This window comes from Phyllostomus hastatus, unplaced genomic scaffold (genome assembly GCF_019186645.2).
Source record: "Phyllostomus hastatus isolate PE091 unplaced genomic scaffold, TTU_PhHast_1.1 phas_contig_159, whole genome shotgun sequence".
NCBI classification, from domain to species: Eukaryota; Metazoa; Chordata; class Mammalia; order Chiroptera; family Phyllostomidae; genus Phyllostomus; species Phyllostomus hastatus.
Genome location: NW_025333640.1, coordinates 41181716 through 41204918, shown reverse-complemented (window position 1 = coordinate 41204918; position 23203 = coordinate 41181716). Strand labels below are relative to the sequence as shown.

Here is a 23203-nt window from a genome sequence, read left to right as displayed (position 1 = left end):
GCTCCGGCAACGGACGGACCGCGAGTCTCCCCGCCAGCTGCTGCCGCACCCCCGTGCGGCCCCTGCTGCGTCAGTACCCCTGGCAGCCGGCGGGGGCTCCCCGAGACCCAGGTTTGGGTCCCGGCCCTGGGAACTGTCACCTGTGTGATCACAATCGAGCGGACAAACTCCAACCCCCAGGCGCACGGGCCTCCTGCGAGGTCCACTCTAACACGGCAGTCCCACCCCCTGCAGACGCCACCACCCTGGGCCGGCCGGCGGAGCCTCTTCTGAGTCCCCCTCCAGAAAGCCTTCCAAGGTGGACTCTGCCTCCCAGTGACCACAGGTCGTCACCCGCACCCTGTGGGGGTGGCTGGCTGCGGGCGGGCGCAGAGCAGGCCCGGGCCGGGGCCCGTCTCCCTCCCCTTGCCCTGGGCCCCCAGCAGCCCGGGCCTGGGGGGGGGGCGCAGCGTCTCTTCCTCTCAGTCGCTGACGCTCACAGCCCGGCTTCCTGCCGTGCCTGCAGCGCCCTTCTCACCCCCACACCGAACAGGAACTGCTTTCCCGAGTCTGTGCGTCCACACTCAGCACAGCATGACTGGTCTTTCCAACAGCCATTTTAGAGCATTTACCATCTGAGGTGCTAGGCATGCTTTTGAGGTTTTGGACAGAAATTTCCACCTGGTCTCAGGATACCTGTTTTTATCCCAATGAAACAACAGCTGCGCAGACGGTCCTCCGGGAACCCGAGTCGTGGGAAATGTGTGTGAGATGCCCGCTCCCTTCCTGACACTTGGCCTCCACAGGAGGCTGGAAGTCTGGCTCTGCCCACAGCCCGTCAGCCCAGCACGGAGTGACGGGCGGCTCAGCGGCTCTCAGGAAAGGCGGGTCTTGCAGACACGGCGTCTGGAAACGGTCTGCATTTCGGGAAGCTCACACAATGGCACGTCTACTTAAAGCACTCAGTCACTCTGGGGAACCAGACGGGCTGCCACACCGTGGAAGCCCATGTGGCCGGAAGAAATGAGTCCCCTCCTTCCCACCGGGAGGGTGGGGGGGGGACCCAGGGGCTGTCGAGCGACGCCGGGGTGGGCACGCCAGGTGCCACTGGGGACTCGGGACTAAAGGCTCATCGTAGCTGGGACACGAAATTCTTAGTATGACTGCCACTGCCACCTTAATAGTTGGGAAGAGTCCTCATTTCATGGTGAATTATTTTTTGGACGAGTCAAGAGTTGTTCAGATGCAAACTGGATGATCAAACACACAATACACTGTTTCTGGGTTAAACTAGTTTCACAAAAGCGTTTGGCCAGCACATGACAACAATTAGAGATGAGCCACTTGGACAAGTGCACTGCTTCTGCCCCACCCAGTCCCAGGGCGGTCTCCCGGCAGCCCAGCCGGGCAGCCGGCCGGCGGACCAGTGGACTGCAGTTCTGAATGAGTGGCGTCCCGGATGCAGCAGAAAACCCAGCACCGTCTTTGTCTGGATAAAACGCACACGGTTATCTCCCTTGTTCCTCGTGGCCCCTGCTTCCTGCCACTCTCTTCTTCAGATGAAGACCCGGAAAAACGGAACGAAGAGGAAGGCCAGTTTCATTTGCTGACCAAACCACACGGTCCAGGCCCCACACGGGTGCTGCACACGGCCTCAGTCACCTGGGGGGGGGGGCGGTTGCTTCCTCTCACAGCTCTGAGCGCCCGGCAGCGCCCTCGAGCCCCTGGAGCCAGTGTCTCTCGGGCCCGGACACGGCCGATTCCTCTGTGAGCCCTGCCTGGCCGTGAAAAGCATCTGTCTTCCAGACTCTGTTTCAGACTTTGTTTGGGTTGAAAGTGTGTTACTTTTACAAATCAGACGTTCATTATTCCTTATAAATAACTGTCCATTCAGGTTTTCTTTGAAAGATTTTATTTACTTATTTTTAGAGAGAGGGGGAGAGAGAGAGACGGGGAGAGAAACATCAGTGTGTGGTTGCCTCTCACACGCCCCCTACTGGGGACCTGGCCTGCACCCAGGCGTGTGCCCTGACTGGGAATCAAACCGGCGACACTGGTTCACAGGCCGGCGCTCAATTCACTGAGCCACACCAGCCGGGGCTCCGTTCATTTTTACACCAAAGAAACGACAGAGGTTCTGCAGACCACGTGTTAGCAGAGACCCCAGCAGGGCCAGCACGAGTGGTGCGGCGGAGGCCAAGACGCACCCCACCCCACCCCTCCGGGCTCAGCCCTGTTGCCGCCCCCAGGGCCCCCAGGCGCGCACTGGGCTGCTCGCCCTGTTTCACAGCGGGCACCTGCTGCGGCCACCGCAGGCCTTATGCGTCGAGGTCCTGGCTGGTTCAATCAGCACATGTGTGCACCGGCCTCCGCCACGAGAGGCACCGCCCGAGAGAGAAACGCCAGTCTCCACAGCTGCTGCCCTTGTGACAAAGCCGGTCATTTCTCGAGAGAAAACTCGTCCCACAGAAACCAGGATTCCGAGGAGGCGGAGGCAGACCAGCGCACGCGCCCTGTTCCTTCCAGTGCGCCGCGCAGCACCGGTGCAGGGGCTCCCTCCCAGGGCGCTGCGAGCTGGCGGAGGCCGTGCCCGTGCAGCGTGAGCGCGCTCTGCTTCCGAGACCTGCGAGCGGAACGCAGGCAGGGACAACTCAGGGAGTTCTTCGGTGGCTACTGCTGCCAAGGTCCGTGGTCTTACAGCGTTCACACTTCCCTTTTCTTCACCTGTTTTGGCCCAGTGTGCTGGGAATCTGAACACAAAAACTCTGGGGGTTTGGCTCAGCGGGAGAAGGCAAACAAAGCAGCTGGTCAGGCAAAGAAACTGCAGTCTGTTCTCACGTCAGATGTTTGAACACAAACTGCTGAAGCTGCATAAGGGATACGTATTTTGACAAATACTTAGCAATTGGTCCCACTAATAAATGACAAATGAGCCACTATTCGGTACTCAAAAATTAAAATAACTTCAATATCAGGAATAAAACCTGTTTTTTAAAATTAAATTTATTGGGGTGACACTGGTTAATAAAACTTTAAGTATTTTTTCCTGTAGTGTAGTAACAAGAAAACCTTTTTAAACTTAATATTAATGAACATTAAATTATATTTAAAAGCAATATTGCTTATACTTAAGAAAAAGGAATTAAGAGCTTTTTGGAAAAAAGAGCAAATATAACCACAACAAGAAAACTCAGTGGGGAACCCATATGAACTTTGACAGTATTCTAGAAGCACATAAGGAAGTCTACGGACCCCAAGACCCAGAGGCTCTGCACAGCAGGGCGCAGCCCGGGGGCGCGGTCTGCCCCCGGCGCAGGCCAGCCCCACGGTCTCCTGCAGGCAGTTCGAGTCCCACAGCCTCTGCTCTGAGCGGGGCAGCGCGGCCCCGCCAGGACGCCTGGCCGCCAACTACGCAGCAAACCTGGCCCAGGGACATGCTTGGGGCTCGGCGACAAGTCAGAGTGAGGACACGGAACACAAGCATCAAAGGCGCCGTATGTTAAGGGCCTCCGTGGGCTGTAAAGCTATGAACGCACAAAAACACGCTTTTATAAAGCCAGGGACCTCCTCGCTTGCCCACACCCGCCTGCTCGCTGAGCCCAGCTGCGAGGTGACCACCCAGGCAGGTTCTGGGCGTTCCCACCTGGAGGCCACATCGCTGCAGGTGCCACGGCTGTGCAGTCCCCTTGGGGGCGCGCTTCCCGAGGACGCGCTGGGACGGCCGCACGAGGACACACGGGGACGCAGGGGGAGGGACACCGACGCACCGACAACAGCGGACGGCGGGCCCCACGCCGGCGGTCACGGCCCCGCACAGTGTCACTTGCAAACCAGTGAACGCTGCATCCGTAGAAATCAGACACTCATTCACTTCACCAAACATAATCAGATCACACTTCTGGGGAGACTGATGTCACGGTGCACTTGGCCACGACTGCGACCGTCACCTCCAGGAGGACTCTAGCACTGCCCGCCGTCCCAGCGTCCCCGAGGCCCGACGGCCACGGGCCAAGGTCCGCACAGGCGGGGCGCCAGGCACACCCCCCTCGGGGGCGTCTGTGCAAACGGACATGACCATGCACCGGCCGGCACTGTCCCTGCCAACGGGGGGCCGGGCATGGGGCACCACGCCCAGGGCAGGGCGTGCATCCCTCAGAAGTTTGAGTCGTCACGATTTTGAGAATTCAGTTGAAACTCACCATCACGTAACAGTTGACCTGTGTTGGACGGTTTCTGGACAGAGTCTCTGCTTCGAAGGCCGGACCGGAAGCACAGGCAGGGGGCAGAGGGCGATGGGGGGAGGGGTGTGGGGTGTCCCTGGCCGCCGTCCAGAGCGGTCACATGGCAGCGGCCCTGGCAGCTGCCACGCTCCCACTGAGGGGAGGCAGTTGGGGTCGGACACTGTCACCCAGGCCCACGGGACAAACTGGAAAAGGGACCTGAGGCTCTTCCGAGAGGGGACAGACGGAGGCAACCAACCCAGCCCCGGAAGGAGGGGGAGAGAGGGTTTTCTACGTCTCTCTGGGGCAGGGGGAGTGTGTGTCAAACCCACTGTTTTCACACGGGGAGGAAACAACAGCAACGCCGATCCCAAGAGGACGCCGGCCCGAGACCAGTGGCAGCGATGGCTCCCGGCCAGGCCGTCGGCCTCCAAAGGGACACCACGCCCAGGGGCACGGCTGGGACTCCTGGGGAGCCTGCCGCACAGTCGGCCCTGCGCTGCTTGTGTCCACGTGTCCGCTGAGCAGACACTCCTTGAGCACCCAGGTGAGCCTGGGAGCTTTCCTGACAGCCTGACCTTGCTGCCCCATCTGGGGGGCAGCCCAGGTGACACCCCCGTGTGCCGGGAGCAGAGACGCGCTGAGGACTGGGATGCAGGGTTGGACGCCTGGGGCTCAGAGGCCCACCGTCCTCTGCCCAGCCCAGGGGACCTGCCTGCCCTCACGAGACAGGGCACAGTCCTGGGCCCGGACATGCGGAGCCGCCGGCAGAGGGCCGGGCTCGCCACTGCCGAGAAGGCACGCCGGGCAGACGCCGGTGCGCTGAGAGCAGAGGCCGCGTGAGGAAGCGCCGCGCCCCGGACTTCCTGACCGGTGAGGAGGACCGGCCGGCCAGGGTCCCCTCCAGGGCCTGTACACTCCCTCCTGTGGCCGCCTGAGCCCCAGCAGGCCCGAGTGCAGACCAGCTCCGGGGCCAGCGTCCAGGCAGGGACAGTGTCGTAACGACCTGACTACGAGTCACGGGAACGCAGGAGGGGTGAGACCCCCTTGAGCTCTGCGGTCGTGACGCACGTGGGAAACGGTGCCGCGCGGAGAGCCCGCGGGACGGGGCCTCAGCAACGTGAGCTCGTCTGGTGTTCAGTTCCCGGGGTTTCCTTTTCGGGAAAGGGAAGGAAAGGGACTCTGTGCAAACCCAGGTGGTCAGGTGGAAGGCCAGGGCCAAATGAAGGCCAGCCGATCTCCAAGGCCGGCACCTGTGGACCCGTCTCCAGAAGGACCTGGTGGACACGCGTGTTTGGCCCCTGAAGGGAAGCAGACGGAGCCCGTGTGACGGGTGCAGCGAGGAGACAGCGGACGCGCCTGACAGGACGCGTTCACGGGCCCGCACACACAGCTCTGTGTGCAAGGCCGGCCGCCGACCTGGGAGAGCGCGGCCGTGGAGGTGGGAGGGGCATCTGTCACCTGGCCCCCGAGACCCAGGGTGCTCACCCCACGGTGGTGCTGCTGGACGCCTGCAGGCCACACGGGCCATGAGGCACCCGGAGCCTCTCCCCGAGTGCAGCCGTCGGCTGCAGACTTCAGGGCCGGGCCTGCTGGCCGCCGAAGGCCAGACCCACACCCAACGACGACCGGACCTCCGCACGTGAAGTCTAATCGGCACCCTGAAGTCCTCGTGCCAGGAATGAAGCCCCACCTTCGGTCCCAATGCGCCCGGTTACTGCACCACCTCCGCCCTCCCAGCTGCTCAGGGTCTCCCCTGGAGCCACCGCAGGCTGGGCTCCTCCTGCAAGCCTCCCGCATCCGCCCGCCACCCACCCAGCAGCCCAGAGTGACCCTCGGAAACCACCGGCCACCTGGGTCCCCTCCCTTCTCGGGACGTCCTGAAGCCACTCGCCCTCTTCACCGGAACCGGGCACCGTGACCAAGTGCCACCGACCCTGGGCTCTGACGGCCCCCGTGCGGCCCCGTCTGGAGGCCAGAGGCCCAGGTCGAGGTGCCGGTGCTTCAGTTCTGGAGACGTCTTTCTTCTTGCCTTGCAGTCGGCCCCCTTCTCACCGCGTCCTTGGATGGAGAGGACTTTGGTCTCCTCCTCGTAGCAGAGCGGAAGCCCACCATGGGGGCCCCCACCCTCACGACCTCACAGAAACCTCGGCAGCTCATGAAGGCTTCCCCTCAAGTACCATCCGGTGGGGAGTGAGGGCTTCCCTGTGAATTCAGGTGGCAGCACCATCTTACCTGGGCGGGCGGCGGGCAGTGAAGACCCACACACCCCCCGCAAGCCCTGTCTCCTCCATGGCGGCCTCACCTAAAACCCCCAGGCCTGGGCGCCAGGCCACGCCCCACCATGCCCCACTACACGGACTGCATGCTGCTCCAGCTCAGCCCCCCAAAGTCCCCCTCTCAGCAAAGCCCGTCTCCACACTCCCGTGGGCCTGGTTCACTCCACAGCAGAGCGTCCGCACCCTCTGTCGGCCCGGCCCCGGCCCCGGAGCGCGTGCAGCAAGAGCACCGGGGCCGTGCTGGCTGTGTTCGCCGCCTTACACACAGTCTGGGGCGCCCGGCACGGGGGTTCTCACCAACATTTGCTAATAGACGAAGGAAGGAAAGGGGCCGGGTGTGCAGGCCAGTGCCATTTTAAACCTGCAACGACCTTCCTACAATTCCTGAAACCGTTCTACAGCCAAGACGGAGCTGCCCTCAGTCTTGTTTTGTTTCTCAGAACAACGTAAAATCAAGCATACCAAGTGGAAAAAGAAAGCTGAGTCGGAGCGAGTTATAAAAGGACTCATTTACAGGCCGCGGGCGAGGCTCGAGCTCGGGCCCTTATCTCTCCCCGCGGTTTCGCTCGGGTCTGGTTTCAGGGTCCTCGTGGAAGCAGCTCAATGCGGGCTTTGTTGGGCTCTGGGCGCCCGGGACGACGCGGGGCAGGGACGAGGGTGTGCCCGCCAGGGCAGACCCGGGTCAGGGCAGCGCCCCCCCGGAAGTGGGAGGCATCCTTCTGACCCGACGCCCCTGCTCGGGGGCGCTGGCCCCGGGGCCCGTGGGTCAGAAGAAAGACCAAGCAGCCTCGGACGGCACACGGAGCCGGGAGAGCGGCGCCCGGCGCAGGCGCGACCACTGCACTGCAGTCTGTGCTCGGTCTAAGGACCACCCGCGGCCTGGCCCCTGAGGGTCCAGTACGAATGAGGCCCCCAAGTCCAGGGGGCGCAGCTTGGGTGCCGGGTCCCGTGGCTGCCCACACAACACCCTGAGCCCCGCACGGCCAACCCCAGGTCCCTCGCAGGTGACAAGGAAAGCTGAGGTGTGTCCTCAGCGACTGCCCCACAGAGGTGGAGGGAGCAAAGGGCCGCTTCCCGCCGAGTGTGAGGGAAAGGCCTCAAGCAAAGACGAAACTTTTAAACACAGGGCGAAGGAGGGGCTGGCCCACCAGGCGGCAAGGAGGACGCCCTGGGAGCTGAAGTGCACGGAGTTTGCCAGTCAGGGTTTTAGCCTTTAGCCCGGGGGCTCAGGAGCTCGGCCAGGGTCTCGGGAGAGAGCTGAGAGGCCCCACACGCACCTTTAAAAGCCCGTCTCAGAAGCAGAGTGCAGGTGGTACCCGGGCAGAGAAGGGGACTTAAAGCCATTCAGGCGGCTGGCATGAGAGGAATGCTGGTGCCTCTTGTCGCTGGAAGGGTGTGGGCAGGGTGCCGCGAGGCTCGGGCTCCGGCCAGGCTGTGGGGCGGGGCGGGGCAGGGCAGGGCAGGGGAGCAGAGGAGCAGGTCTGGGTGGGGCTGGGAGCCAGGGGAAGGCCAGGCCCGCTCACGCACAGACCGCGACTGAGGAAGGGCCACTGTCCCAGCACGCAGTGGGGCAGGAGACTGCACGGAAAGCAGGCTTGGGGACCAGGAGCGTTCCTGAGGTGCTGGGGTAGATTAAGAGAGAGGCAGAGCCCGAGAGTTCAGGGAGGAGCCTCAGAGACAGAGAAGACGTCTGGAAACACTGGTGTGACGAAGCCAGGGTGGGCGACCCCAACCGTTGCTGCAGAGGCACCGTGAGACCGAGGACAGAGTTTCCAGTGAACTTGGTCAGAAGGAAGGGACGGTCCTGGCCAGGCCAGCGTCACGGGCTTGGGAACAGAGGCCTGAAGGCAGTGGCTGGGATGGCACAGGGCCCCCTCTCGGGCCTGAGGGGTGGACGCGGGGGAAGCGAGGCCCTCACACACTCCCCTAAAAGGCTCAGAGCCTTTCAGAAGGGGGGGGGTCACCCAGCACTGTCCTCAGAACCGACTCATTTCGGCTTCCATGGTCTGGGGCAGCACTTCCCCTAAATCTGGCCCTCGAGACCCACGGCCTGCCCAGTGTCCTGCACAGGACACCCACAGTGTGAGCCCCCCGCTACCCCCCACATACGGCCGCTGGTGAAGAGGAGAGCTTGGCCTGAACGCCACCCACGCAGCTGTGAACGGCAGGTGTTTCTGGTGGATGTGGTCGGCCTGAGGAGGACGCCCCCTGCCAACCGCAGAGGGCGCTATGCGGCCACAGGCGGCGCTTTCCCGAGACCGGAGCCCTGCAAGGTGGGGGGGGGGGCTCGGAGTGGAGCAGGAAGCGAAGGGCAGGAGGCTGCAGGGACAGGTGTGAACTTCGGAATCAAACAAGGGGCTGTGAACCCCGGTCCCGCCCTTCCTGACCTGTCCTCTCAGGCAAATCAGCTCACCTGTGAGGCTCCGCCGCTCCGCCCGCGCAGGGCGCTGGGCACAGGGCGGGGCTCAGCGCTTATCTGTTGGCTGGAAAGTGGGGATGATAACCGCCTACACGAGGCTCTTGGGAAAAAGAAAGAAGATAACCAGGATAAGCACACAGCCTCGCCCTGTGGTTCTCAGTGAGAGCGTGCTCACACCTTCCAGCCTGCGGGAGGTGGATGGGGGCTCTGTCTGGAGTTTCGAGTTCCCAGAGCCCATCCGCTGGGCTCCTCGTCCAGAAAGCCACGGAGCCCGCGGGCCCTGTGGTCACGGCCCCTCATTAATATACCGCCCCACCCCCCCGACCGCAGTAGGACGCCGAAACACTGAGTGAACGAACTACTTCCACACTCTCCGAGGACACCTTTCGGTAAGAACGCTCTTTTTAAGAATAAAGCGTTGCCAAGAGCCTCTCATACTGGTGGACAAACACGGAGGCGGTGAGTTTGCTGTTGGCAGTGAAGGAAGCCGTGACCCCATCCCTGCTGGCTGAGCGAGGACTCACCCCGCCGTCAGCAAAGCCCTCCGTGCGCAAAACAAGCCCAGGGCCAGGTGGAAACATGCCTGTGAATTAAGAGACACGCCGCAACTCAAAATGAGAGACAGGAAAAGGAGGACACCTGGGCAGCATTTCAAAATCATTTCAAAAGAGACCTGTGATCAAATTATATCATTTCACCCACCAGGAGTTCTCTCTGTGAAACTCAAGGGTCAGGCACTGAACCATGGGAATGTGAAGTGAAGAAGTCACAGGGGCGCCAGCTTCCTCAGCAGAGCAGCCCCCCTTCTCCCGCCTGCCCGAGGGGCGGCGACCGTCTCCAGGGCTCCGGGCGGCCAGCAGGGCAGCCAGGGGGTGGGGGAGGAAGGCCAAGGCCAGCGCAGCGGTCACAGGGGCGTGCGTGGGTCCCACGAGCCCACAGCTGCCCGACACACGTTCGCCTGCACGTGCGGAGCCCCTGATGCTGAGGCAACGGCAGCTGTGGGCGTCCCGGGAGGTCTGGGAGGGGAGCCGCTTCCACAGGGTGAGTTTCTGGTCCAGCATCTGAACAGAAACCCTCCACCTTCTGAACAGCACGGATGAAAAACAAGGTCTCCTTTGCTCTGACAGGACGCGCTCGTGGCGGCTCTGCTGGGACCTCGGGTGACCTGCTCTGTGGCCACAGGCCTGTCCTTCCCACCCTGAGCCTCTGGGTCAAGCACACGATACACCCATCACTAAAAATTGGAAGTGACCTCTGAACAGTGAACTACAGACACTACTGAACTTCAGCACCATGAAGTTCCCAAATCTCCCCAAATAATTTTTCTGTTTTTTCATAGAAAGCACAAATTACAACTGCAGTCCAAAACGTAAAGAAAAAAGAAATTTAACAGAAAAAGAATTCTAATCATATCACTGTATTTACTCCCTTTCCTTTAACAAAAGACATTAACTTTTTAAACCAAAAGTCAATGAAATTAATATACCAAACAATAATCTGGTACAATCATCACCCCACAGCAAGTTCATCAGAGCGGGGACTGTTTCTGTGAAGCAGATTCACTACAGATCAAATTCAAAGAGCAAATGCTTCTACCTGTGGAACATTTTTAAAGACAAAAAGAAGCCCTATTTCCAAATTTATACAAAATGGGTAGACAGAGCTACCTTTCATAAAGTGGCAACTTTTCTACCAAAGTAAACTACAGCTGGCCTTATAAAATGCTGGAAGTAAACGCTATCATTGAACTCTAAATTGCACTTTCAAGACTTATCTCAGAACTCTAAGCCAGCATTCCTGTGTATATTCTATTAAAATTAGGTTTAATCAACAATTAATTCAACTGAGAATGATAAAGACTCCGCCAATGGCACTGCGCTAAATGAGCAAAAGGAGGAAAAGCTGGAGCGGACAATGAGGGTTTTCGAGACTCCTCACTTGCTGAAGCAGCAGCTCTCTCTGCGGTGCCCCAGACGTGCTGCTGGGGGCGGGCCGGCCCACGGGCAGCCAGACCGTCTCGGAAGCTCTAGGGCAGGGTGTCCAACCTGCGGCCACAGGCCGTCTGCAGCCCAGGACGGCTGTGAATGAACGCGGCCCGACACAGAACTATAAATTTACTAAAAACGTCATGAGATTTTTTGTGATTACGTGTCACAAGGATTTTAGGTGTGGCCCAAGAGCTGCTCCTCCTCCAGCGCGGCCCAGAGGCGCCACGAGGCTGGACAGCCCAGCCCTGACAGCCTTCCCAGCAAACGCTCGAGGTAAAAAGGTGAGATGTAATCAAGTGAAAGGTGAGCATAAAACAAGAACACTTTGCTTCTCACTACTGAATAGTGTCAAATTACCTTCTATCAGAGAGAGAGAGATGACTGTGTAGCAATAAAAATGACCCATTCTTGTCTTATCACAAACGGATGGAATCTACAAAGATGTTAATTACGTCTAGTGAAAAGTAGAGAATGACATTTGGCCCAAGGATTTCCGGAAGAACAAGGGAGACGGAGGCAAACACATCAGGACACCACGCCCGCAGCTCAGGGAAACGAGGAGACGCTGAGGCCCTGAGCAGGCGTGGGCCCCGCCCCTCGGCGATCTGCACGTGACCCTGAGCCCATCACTTCCCTCCTGGGGCCCCCTCTCCCACGGGCTCCTCCAGGCTTACACTCAAGGGAAAGGAAGTCCTGCCAACCCCAGCTGCTGTGAGTTACCACTCCCGGGCCCGGACACCTGCTGACACCGGACGTCCACGCGTGAACCTCCGCCCGTCAACTCCCGTAACTCCCGGCCCGTTTCGTCCCGCAAGCCCCAGAGCCCGCTCAGCGGAGCCCCTTCCTGGGAAGAGACGGTCCCACAGCGGGGCCCGCACGTGCGGGAGGCAGGCATTACTGACGCTTTCCCGAACTGACCAAGAATTACTTTTTTGTGTTAGCATTAGAAGTTTTTAAATCAGACTCACTTGAACAAAAAACAACTTCAAAATTCTTCGTGAAAGGGAACGGGAACCGCAGTCTTTTCAGTCTTGTGGGGGCAGGCCAGGCTCGCTGCCCACCAGGCTCGCTGCCCACCAGGCTCGCTGCCCACCGTGCCCCCTCGCGGAGGGGGTCGAGCATGCAGGTCTGGCAGGTCGTCGATGACCTCTGGGTCAGTCGCATGGACTCAGAGCACTTTCGTGTCCTTGATTGCTGAAACACTGAGACGGAGGAGTGACGGGTCTGGGCTAGGGGGTCTCCAGGCCTCTGCAGCCGCCGACCCAGACCCAGCGCCCACTCCGTCCATGCACTGCCGAGTTCTCCCTCTAGGCGACACGCCCTGGATTCAGACAGCTGCTGGGGCTCGGTGCTTCGGGGTCCCCAGGTGTGTTGGGGAAACGCCCGGACGGACAGACGGACGGACGGCGCAGGAGAGGAAGACTTCCCGGCAGGAGGCGCAGCTGGGCCTCTGTGCACAAAGAGGGCAGCTAGATGTGCCCCCCCGCCCCCCCCTCCTGCGCTTCCACCCCACGAGGAACGTTCCCAAAGTGACTCGCAATGCTGCCCAGTGTTCGCCCAACAGTCGTTCTTTCCTTCTCTTCCTTTCGTTTCTTTCTTCTGCATTTCTTAGTCTTCAGTTTTTTATTTTGAACATTACCAAGCTCTTTTAAAACTCACAAGGGATCATATTCTAAAACAGTCTGCCAGGTTCTGGGGTGGAACCAGAGAATCAGAGAGGAAGGGGCGAGCTCTCCGCAGGGCAGGTGAGAACAGTTCAGGTGACTGAGAAAACGGAGTGAGCGTCTCTCCAGCTCCGCCGGCAGAGCCGGACAACCGTGAAGACACAGGAAGGCACTCACCCAACTAGGAATACCTCGCACCAGGTTTTAAATGTCAGTATATGCAGAACTGCTATTTTTGGAAAAACTTTAAAAAACTTTAAAGAATCAAAAGTAACCAAGACCAAAAGAAACCTACTTCATAACAGTTGCAAATACTAGATTATTAAGTAAACACTTTATATAGTGGCAAAAACACATCCTATAAAGCTTTAAAGTGGTACGTCAGTACACTGGGGGCACGTCCTTACCAATATTGGGGTGCTTCAGAAGACGGCAGATTCTAGCTTCCCTTTCCAGTTTCTGATGATCTGTTAAAAAAACAAAAACAGAAAAATAAGTGACAACTTTGGCAAAGAAGATGAGAAGACAATAAACAGTATACCAGAATGACATACAGCCTGCACATTTACTTATCTTCTGATTTCTTTTTAAAAACTCAACTTAAAAACCTGAATTTGGAATTACATGAACACAACACCGCTTTTAACTGTCTAATTTCCTTTCCTGCTCACTGGCAGACGCTGGACAGCAGCGAACATGTCAGAGAACAAGCGTCCCCCTGTCTCTCCGTTAAGTGCAGGAGCCACCACACAGCACAGCAGCTGCACGGGGACGCGCTGCCGCCACACCGGGCGAGACCGGACACGGGGAGCCGGCGGGCCAGGGCAAGCGGGGGCGCCACAGCCCGTCCCGGGGGAGGCCTGTCCCTGTGCTGTCACCGTTCCTGCTGGACACTCTTCACACAGCCGTCCCCTCCTCCTCCCTGGGCGACCACGCTCCTCTTTGCACCACGGGCGTGCCCACCCCAGCCTGCCGGCTCTTCCCCACCCTCCTCTGTCCCCTAGCCGCTTCTGGGGAGGGCCGGGGACCCTGGAACCCACATCTTAGGAACCTCCTGAAGTTGTTCATCTTTGGTTCCTTTGCCACGGGCCGTGCATATGATTATAACCAAAGTCACAACCCACGCACAAAGTAATGGCAGAGAGAGGCGAGAACACCGTGGAAACCCAGTGGCCGAAGGCAGCCCCGGGGAGAGGCCCTTCCTGGGGAGCCTCAAACTGGGGGCAGCCCCGAGCGGGCAACGCCGCTGCGCTGGCTCACAGGCGGGGCCGCTGCGGCAGAGGGGGCTCCGCCTCCCAGATTACAGACCAGGAAGTTACCGCTCAGCTCCCGTTAGCCAACACAACAGCCTTGGAAGGATGTAGGGACACCTGCCTGACCACCCAGAGTCTGCACCCACCGTCCTGCACGCTGGCCTCCGACCCCAACCCTAGACGCTCCTCACTTTACCGCGAGCCCCGGAGAGCTTTCGTTTATGTGCATTAGATCTATGAACAGTTACTCTGGTAGAGACACAACACACTGAGGAAACTGACAACATACACTCAACCCATTTAAAAACAATAACAAAATTTGTTCACATCAGCATAAGTCACTGCATTTAAATGCTAAACTTCTGTTTGGAAATAACTGAACCACGAAAAATTGGGAGAGAAAGAATAGTTTAAAAACACCTGCATACGACGATCCAGATACATCCCTTAACACTTCACCCAGTTTTAATCGTGTACACTCTTTCCACCCCGTGCACGTGTGTGCACGCATACACACCCATGTGTTGACACGTGCACATACACACACACACACACGTGTATTTATGCCTAAAGTAATTCTCTCTACACTGTGGGGGTAAGGAGTGCAGGACACCGTTTCAGACGAACGCGGTGCTAAGGCCGGCCCAGGGGGAAGTGCGCCTGAATGGCGCGGCCGCGGACACGGCAGACGCGACGCCCCGCCCGCGCCGCCGCCTGAGACCGCGCACGCCTCCCGTACGCGTTGGCGCTTCGGCCCCACCCTCCTTCTCCAGGCAAGCCCCGCCCAGAACACCGTGCGCAGAAGCGCACCGCTGAACCCGAACGCAGGTTGGGGAGTGCACCCAGCCCCCTCTTCAGTGCTGTGAAGTGTCACACGTAAGCACACAGCACAGCGTGCTTTCAGGGTTCCTGATTTTGTGATGGGGAGAGGGACACGCAAGTGTGCGAAACCAGGAGACAGAGTCCGACGACCGGCGTGGAGTGACGCACGCGGACGGCCGGTTCGCGTGGGACGCTGCGCGACACGGACCAGGCGGCGGGAGGCGGTGCTGACGGGGGGGACAGCCGTTGGGAGCCACGCCCCCTCGAGCCACGCCCCCTCGAGCCACGCCCCCGCAACCCCGCGTGCTGAGGCCCGGCCCCGCCCTCAGAGCAGGACTGCGTCTGGAGAAGGGTGTTCCAGGGGCAATTACGTTAAAATGCGGCCAGGAGGGCGGGCCCTGCTCCACCCCGAGTACAAAACGACCTCAGGGAGGCCCTGCGAGGACGAGGCAGGGGACCTGCGAGCCAGGGAGAGCGGTCTCGGGTGGGGCCACCCACAGCGCCGGGGTGGGCTGCAGCCCCCAGCGCTGGAGGTGCTTCTGCTGCTGCAGTCCCGCATCTGCGGGCTGTCGGGGCAGCGCCCGGCTCACTGACCCCTCCCCCCCCCGCCCCGTCAGGGCACAGGTTGCTGCAAATGCAGAATCCTAAAAGAACACCGTTGCGAGAGTCAGGGTGTGGGCACCCTTGAACTGCGCCCTTTGAGGGGTCTCTCAGGTGGTATGGAAGGCACCGGCCAGGGGACAGGGCTGGGGTGTCCCCCTCTTGCTGAGAAGGGCGTGCCCCCAAGCCCACAGCCTGAGGGACCACAGGTCCTAGGGAGCAGCTGAGCTGAGGGCCTTAGCTCCCTGCCAGGCTGAGGACCAGAGGGCGGGCGGAGGCTGCCCTGGGTTCCCAGGAGCTGCCAGCACCTGGCAACTTGCTCACCAGAGTCACCAAGGGAAAGAATCTGCTGGCGACGGCCCGTCGTCCCTGCCCTTCTTATCTAGGGTAGCCACAGAAGTGACACCCTGTCACGGGAGCCACATTCCATGGGTTCCACGCAAGTCCCAGGTGGGCCCACTTGGAAGGGGCAGGGCTGGGCCACCCGGACCACAGCCGACTGCTCGCCGGGCTCCGAAACTCAGTGACCCCCCGGACTCTGGGGCAGCTTGTGGCATCCCAAACACGATGACAGAACTGAATTTTTCATAAAAGCCAAATTCATTGATAACGGAAATGCTTCCCTTTCAAAACCCAGCTCCCAGCTGCACGTCAGAGGGAGCAGGCAGGGGCGGGGCGGGGGGTCACTTGCTGGTCACCAAAGCGCATGTCTGCATCCGTCCTTCGAAGACAAGGGCCAGGTTCACACTTAGAGCGTCCTCGCCTCTAGCTCGGTTGCCCGCGGCAGTCACACCGCCTGCGCCCGCACCCCCAGCCGCACCCCCAGCCCCCACAGCTCCGGGCGGACGGCACTCCTGCCTGCGTCCCGCAGCCGCTGCACCGCAGCTCCGTTCCTCGCTGTGCGGTCACCCTGCTCCTCCCCCGACGCCCAGGCCCACGCCCGCCCAGGCGCAGAGGCATCGCCCTCAGGCTGCCGTCTGGTCGGCCCTGCGTCGACACAGGCTGGAGACCTGCCCTGGGAGCCGTGTCCGGGGGGAGACAGCACCGCTCCGTCTGCGTCCTCACGGAAGCCGCGGGGAAGAGCGTTACCCGGCACAGGGAACGCTGAACCCGGAGTCTCTCAGAATTCTGAGACCATGTACTTATTTATGTCTTCCCAGGCATAAGATATTTGTTTTAACTGAAAAAGATTGTATTCTAAATGCGGTGACACATGTGAACTCAAACCCCCTGCTGCCCTGAATCGAATGGTTGCCTTTACACAGGAGGACCCTGGCCCCGGGGGGAGACTGGGGTCGCCCTCCCGGCGCAGCGGGGTGTCGCCGAAGCCCCCGAGGGACCGGCGCTGCGACCGGACGGCCTCTCCCGGCGGCGAGGTCAGCAGCATCACCTCTCCTGGGGGAGCCACCCGTAGCCAGGACTCTCTCAGGGAGGCGGCAGCCCATCGCCATCATCAGCCTGGACTGTCAAACTGCCGGAGCTCCATGAGGCCTGGGGGGCCATCAGCCGCCCCCCCACGCAGAGCTGCCCCGTCAGCGCGGGCGGAGCCAGGGGCTCGGGCAGCAGCCAGTCAGATGCCCCAGACGCGGATGCCCACTGGAGTGTGCAGGTGCGGCCGAGGGAGGTCTGGATGCCCCCGATGGGCAGACGCCCACCCAGGGCTCACAGGGCAGTCCCGGAGGGCAGCCCGGGTCCCTGAGGGTGGGAGCTCGGCGGCAGCCCCAGCAGACAGGCAGCCCCGTCCCTCCACCCCGGCCCTGCACCCCTCCCCTGCGCCCAGCCTGACACTGTCCCTCAGACCCGCTGAGTCTGGAGGGCGGCTCATCCTGCTCCTCCGGCTTCTGCACGACAACCAGCCCAACTCGATCCTCAACTCGTTCACATCTGTTTAGTTTCTAAGAAACTCAAGTCCAAGTGAGACACACGGCCCCGCCCGGGGACCAGGCCGTCCGGCCATCCCCGCACAAGAGGAGAAGGACCTGCACGTGGCCGGGGCGTTCACTGCCGGCTCTACCTGCGGGGTGCCCCCAGCAGAGCAAGCACGCACACTAACCTGTGTCCAGTGACCGGGGTAGCTGCTGTGATGAACCGAGGAAGCAGAACCATGGAGACACCCCACAACCACATGGCACCCGGCACCCAGGGCCTGGCAGGCTTCTGCACGGGAGGCCGGTGTTCCCTGCAGGGGCCCCGGAACACTGCCGGGGTGCTGGGGTCACGCCCCCCACACATCTCGTCAGAGAAGCAACTCCCTGCTCAACAAGGCAGGAGAGGAGAGCCTGTCCAGCTCACGGGCCAGGCCGAAGGCCGCACCGCAGGTCACAGGAGCTCCTCAGAGGGTCAGGGTGTCATTAAACCTGAGCACGGTGCGTCCAGATTTAAAACTGTCATCTTCGTTAAGAAAAGGGGTTTAAATTGATAATTAAACATGATTTTCATTTTGACCTATGCTTAATCCATGACATAAGTTTGATATTTAACTCTCAGACCTGCATTCCCTCTGATGTCAGGTGCTGGCCACCCACCACCCACGGACAGTCCAGGAGGCAGATGGCGTCAGAGCCTGCGAAACCCTCCCAAACCCACCCCCCCTGCACTCTCCACCACACACAGCTCCCCGGGCCGGTGCCACCTGAGCGCAGCAGTGCACACCCCACCCTCCTGGAATCACAGGACCCCTGAGACACAGGTGAAGCTCCTGCGGATCCTTCGTCACCTGGGGGTGAGCACTGCTCCCTGACATGCGCCCTCCCACACCCGCTGGGGCCCCTTCCGCACCCGCTGGGGCCAGGCCACCCACTGGCTTTGGCCCCCCCGGACTCTGAGAGGAGGACGGCTGTTCTCTGCGCACGTAAAGCTGTCAGGCAGAAATCCGCCCGGGACACGCGTGCAGCTGCCGTCCACGTCCCGTGAGGGGCAGACCACCGCCCCTCTGCCAAGTGCTTCCGCGGCGCGGCCCTGACAACGATGTGCGCTAACCCCCAGGTATGATCAGAATCAAACCAGGCGCCCTGGCAGCTGGGGCCCCGGGGGGCCGGGAGCCACCGTTGCTGTGTCGCAGGGGAGTCCATGGCCACCACCGCTCAGGACGAAATGCACCGGGCTGGGCAGAGGAACCCTCAGCGAGGGGCACCCTGCTGCAGCTGCAGACGCAGCCACAGTCCACCGCGCTCCACCTCTGCACGTCCCGACCACCGCCAGGCGCGGGCACCCTCCCCAGAGCCTGCGTCCGGTCCTCGCTCTGCCTCCTCCTTCCCCCACAGGATCTGTTTCCTGAAAAACGTTCCCGCAAAATGACAGACTCCAACTGGAAAATGTGTATGCGACCTTTTTCAGGAGTCTGCTTGGTACAGCGATGGCTGGCCGGCCAGCTGGACACGTAAGTGAAGAACAAAAGCTCACAAACCTGAACTGGGGACAGGGCAGGGGGGTGGGCTCTCAGGACAAGACACGTCCCAGTCACACCAGAGGACGTCTCTGCACAACTCGGTCAAATGCATGTGACCCACTGGCTCCTCAGCACACTTCCGTAAGTGGTGGGGTCCCCGTGGAGTCAGAGGAAGACAGTGGCTCTGCCACACAGACAGCGCGCGTGCACTGGAGCCTGCGGTCCCCGAGGGAGGAGCCAGGTGCAGCTCACGGAGCGCAGGCTCCTGTGCGCTGGGCTCCACAGCCTCCCTCTCCGCCACCACGCAGGCTGTGTCGCCCACATGCTGTCACTGCCCTTCCTGCCCTGGCCTGACCACCACCCAGGGCCCGGAGGGTGCATGCTGGCTCCCTGCCTGACGGAGATGACTTCTGTCCCCTGGGAATTTGCAGCCCAGGTGCAGAAGCACCTGTAGCTCGGACTCCACTCTAATGCTGCAGACACAGAATGAAAACATGGAAGAAATATCCAAAATTCAGGCTCTCACTGGCACACAAGCCCCTCCCACCCCGTGAAACACTGCCCTGCCCTGAGTGTCTCCCACCCCGCCCCTGCCCACGCCTCACCCCGAAGCTGACCCCCTTCACTGGCTTCGCCTCCCCAGCGCCTGCCCACCCGGAGCCCCTGCAGCCAGCCTGCCCCTGCCTCTGTGGCTCCACGACCTTCGCGCCAGGCCCTGCAGCCCCGACTCTCGCAGCTGCCCCCTGCAGCCTGCTGTCGCCCTGCAGAGTCGGCAGGTCAGGCCCCGTCACCCACCTCTGCGGGCTCCCTTTCCACAGTCTGTCCAGCGTCTTCTAGGTGACAGGCCTCCTGCGAATCATCAGGACCACCTCCACCAGCCCGGTCGTCCCCTTCCCCGTCTACCTTCCTGCACACCAGACACCCTCTCCTCCACCCACACGGCCTCCCTGGACCCCTGAGAGGGGCCCCGAGTCCTGCAGCCCCAGGGCCCCGTGCACGCTGCCTGCCCCCTGCTGGAACACCCCCCTTCGTCCGACCCATCTCTCTGGTTCCACACCTGCTCCCAGGATTTCTCAAGGTCTACGTGGAGGCCGAGTGCCTCTAGCCCACGGGGTTTCCCTAGCCCAATATTCTCACACCGAGGTGCAGACACACACAGAAGACGGCAGTGACCTCCCCACAGTGAGCACAGCCTGCGACCGGAGGCTGGAGCTCCCCCAGCGCAGAGAGCAGGGTCCTGACTTCCGACAGCACAGAGTTAGCGCTCTCTCTACTTTACACCACAGGAATAATTCAGCGTGCCCTGTGGTTGGTTTTATTTTGTCCCAGAAGGGAGTCCATGCGCCCAACAACTGCTCTGGGGGTGTGGTGTAGCAACATCCTCAAGAGACGAAAACGAGCTAGGAGGTAGGGGTGAGCAGGTGAGAAGGTGCGAGAAGTCGTTAAGGCTCCAGAGCTCACTAAACTCGCAAAGTGTCTGCGCAGCCTCGAGGCACACGGCCTGCTGCCCTCGCCTCGCTCGCTGCGCCGGGCCCTCGCCCGGCCGCCCCTCCTCCGGCTCCCCTTGGGCGGCTGCCTCACAGGCCAGCCCTGTTCCCCAGTGTCTCCGCCTCTACGACCTCGGCGAGAGACGAGCAAGAGCACAGGAAGGAGACCCTAAGTCACATCCCTCAGCCACGCATGGGGCGAAGTCGAGTTTTAAAAAGATACATAATTGAGTTCTGATGACTCTTTTTTCAAAATATTAGACAACCTAAGCCAGATCATCTCTAAGCGCAAACTGGGAGTTAAGGCACAGCGGGGAAGCCCCAGCCCCGTGAGAGCACGGAGTGCAGCACCAGCAGGTGCCCGCCCGTCTCGGTGGCCGTCGGGCGTGTGGGCGTTGAAGACACGGAGAAGTGGACCTGAGCCCGTGGGGGGAGAAAGGGAAGGGGGCGGGGGGCCCTGCGTGACCCCCAGCCCGGCGCACGTGGAGGCAGCTCCGACCGCTCCAGGGTGCCCCCTCAGGTGCGCGCGGGAAAGAGAGCGCACATCTGACACGCCCTTCCACAGATGGAACAAGGTCCACGAGACAGAAAGGTTAAAGAAGATTTACTCTGGAACACAGACTGGTGATTAAAAAAACACAAACTCACTGCACACGCCACGAACAAAACTAAGAACTTCACCTGCCAAAGGCTTCACGCCCAATAAGAAAGTCCTTGCAATTACCATTTACGACACACATTTTACCCCAAACCGAGCAGTGACTGAAACTCCCCTGTTTGGGTGTGCTTTGTTTCAACGCACGACACTGTTTCCTAAGGAGTAAACTGCAGCCCTGCCGCAGGCCCTGCTTTCTCCCCGAGCCTCGGGTCTTGTCGGCGGCCAGCCGCGTGGGCGGAGAGGCTGGTGCGGCGCTCAGAGGTGGCACTTGGACAAGGGGACGGGAAGGGGCGGCCTGGCCAGGCGAGACGACCTCAGCTGCGAGGCAGGTCCTCCACGCCTGCCCACTGTCTCTGCAGCCCAGTCTGACCCTGACCCTGACCTGACCTGACCGCCCGCCAGCCTCCAGCAGCAGGGCCGCCCTGGTGCCCCCCAGCCCTCCGGCAGCACAGAGCTTCCCAACACCCGGCGGGGCCAAGGAGCGCACGGCACAGAGATGCAGGGTTCTGCTGCTGCTTTCACAGAGGGAACCTGAGGTCCGCGGGGCGGGGGCAGGGGGGAACATCTGCCTGGTCACCCAGAACCAGAGAGGAGTGCTCCCTCCATGGGAAGGGCAACCTGTCCTTGGCCTGAACGCAGGGACTCCGCGAGGACCTGGGGTGACAGCTCTGTGCGGCGGGGACAGGAGCCCAGCAAAGGCTTCCCAACGACAGGTCTGAGCGCCGGGCACCTTCCCTGGGGGCAGCGCCGGGCACCCGGCCAGCAGGGTGCAGCCGGCCTCTGCCGCCTCTCTGGGAGGGAGGTGGGTCACAGAGAGCACTGCCCGAAATGGCGCGTCAGAGAGAACGGAGCGCAGAGGGACGTCTGAAATTTCCCTGCGAGCACCGGGTGAACCGAGGCGGCGCCAGCAGGAGCCCAGGCCAGCGCTCCGAGGGACTGCACTCACTGCAGCAAGGGCCGGCCCCAGTGCTGGCTGCAGGCAGCCTCCTGCTGTGCTACGCGTCCTTTCCTGCCCCCCGTCGGTCACGCGTGCTACTTCCATGTTGAAAATGAAAAATGACAGGCACAGTACACTCTCCACGTTCAGGGCCAAGATGGTGAGTGACAGGGCCAACCCAAGAGCGTCATCCTGGAGCCACAGAGGCTCCGGCGGCTCCGGGAAGCATCTGATTTCAGACTCTGCCCCTAGCTCCTGCTGAGCTACGAGTGTACGTGGTCGTGCACGGAGGGCAGCAACCGGAGACAAACACCCGGCTGACAGCCCGCCCTTTCTTCAGACCCTCTGCTGAGACTCAAGTGACACCTGAAATGTGCGTAAATCTTCCACCTAGATAACTGCTGCTTAAAACATGCCAAATGACAGACTCAGTACAAAAACAGCTTTTTCCAGTTTCCATTTGGTGACTGGTCAGTTTTGTGACTCCGGTGTGGCTGCATCCCCAGATCAGGGGTAGCTGTGGACAAATGAGAGGTTCTACCCAGTGATAGCGCAGAGGCGGGGGGGGGAGGGGGCAGTCCCCCTGGGCCCAGAGGTCCCAGGGTGATGGCTCCACGCCCACCGGGCTCACAGGACGGGGGACTCCACTCTCACAGCACCACCACAGGAGCTGAATCGGGTTCCAGACAGGGAACCTTCCACCACAGATTCAGAGCTCATGTTTCAGCTGCTTTGATACAGGAGGAAGAGCAACATGGTTTTAATGCATTAGGTTTTCTTTTCATCATTTCTAATAGAAACTGTTTTGAAACCAGAGTAAGGTACATAAGAAAAATTACACTCATCTTTTTACAAATTTAAAACAATAGTTCCATTAATTTTTCTTACTTGTAGATTATCATTCACTAGTTTGACTCGTTTTTAAATTCATTTATTTATTTTCAGAGAGGGGAAGGGAGGGAGAAAGAGAGAGAGAGAAACATCCATGTGCGGTAGCTTCTCACGTGCCCCCTGCTGGGGACCTGGCCCACAACCCAGGCATGTGCCCTGACTGGGAATCGAACCAGTGACCCTTTTTGGTTCACAAGCCAGCACTCAGTCCACTGAGCCACACCAGCCATGGCTAGTTTGAGTCATTTTTAAAATCTGTAAGTTATAACTGGAATCCCTCGTTGATGTCAGTGCCGTTCGGCCCTGACCCTCCCGTCGGACCGGCACAGACCCGAGCACGGCGCGCAGGCGGCCCAGCCCAGAGCCTTCTTGCCTCCAGCCCAGGGCCCAGGGCCCCGGGCAGCCCCCGTCTCTCGCCCTGCGCTGCGCTGAACTCAGGCGAAGACCTTCAGTTCGGTGCTCATCTCACTCAGAGTTAGAGGTGACACCATCTCCCTGTTCAGTGCAGTGAACACACCGAGAGTGTCCCTCCACAGCGACTACTACAGCAGGCGTTAGACTCCAGCGTTCCTCAGCGACAGCTGCGGTGAGTGACCCAGTCGGACCGGACCGCGCCCG

The 23203-nt window shown here is 60.6% G+C and overlaps 1 protein-coding gene across 9 annotated transcripts in view; it reads right to left on the bottom strand.

The window, feature by feature from the left end:
• The window catches only part of CAMK2D (calcium/calmodulin dependent protein kinase II delta), a 121281-nt gene that overhangs the window by 45882 nt on the left and 52196 nt on the right, over positions 1–23203 (bottom strand). For 8 of the 9 annotated variants that reach the window (XM_045830953.1, XM_045830954.1, XM_045830956.1 and 5 more), the window contains exon 3: positions 12957–13016. In XM_045830953.1, coding sequence (XP_045686909.1) covers positions 12957–13016 — 60 coding nt within the window. Of the gene's footprint in view, positions 1–7755; positions 7862–12956; positions 13017–23203 lie in introns of those variants that run through there. The other variant, XM_045830959.1, reaches the window with a different exon arrangement.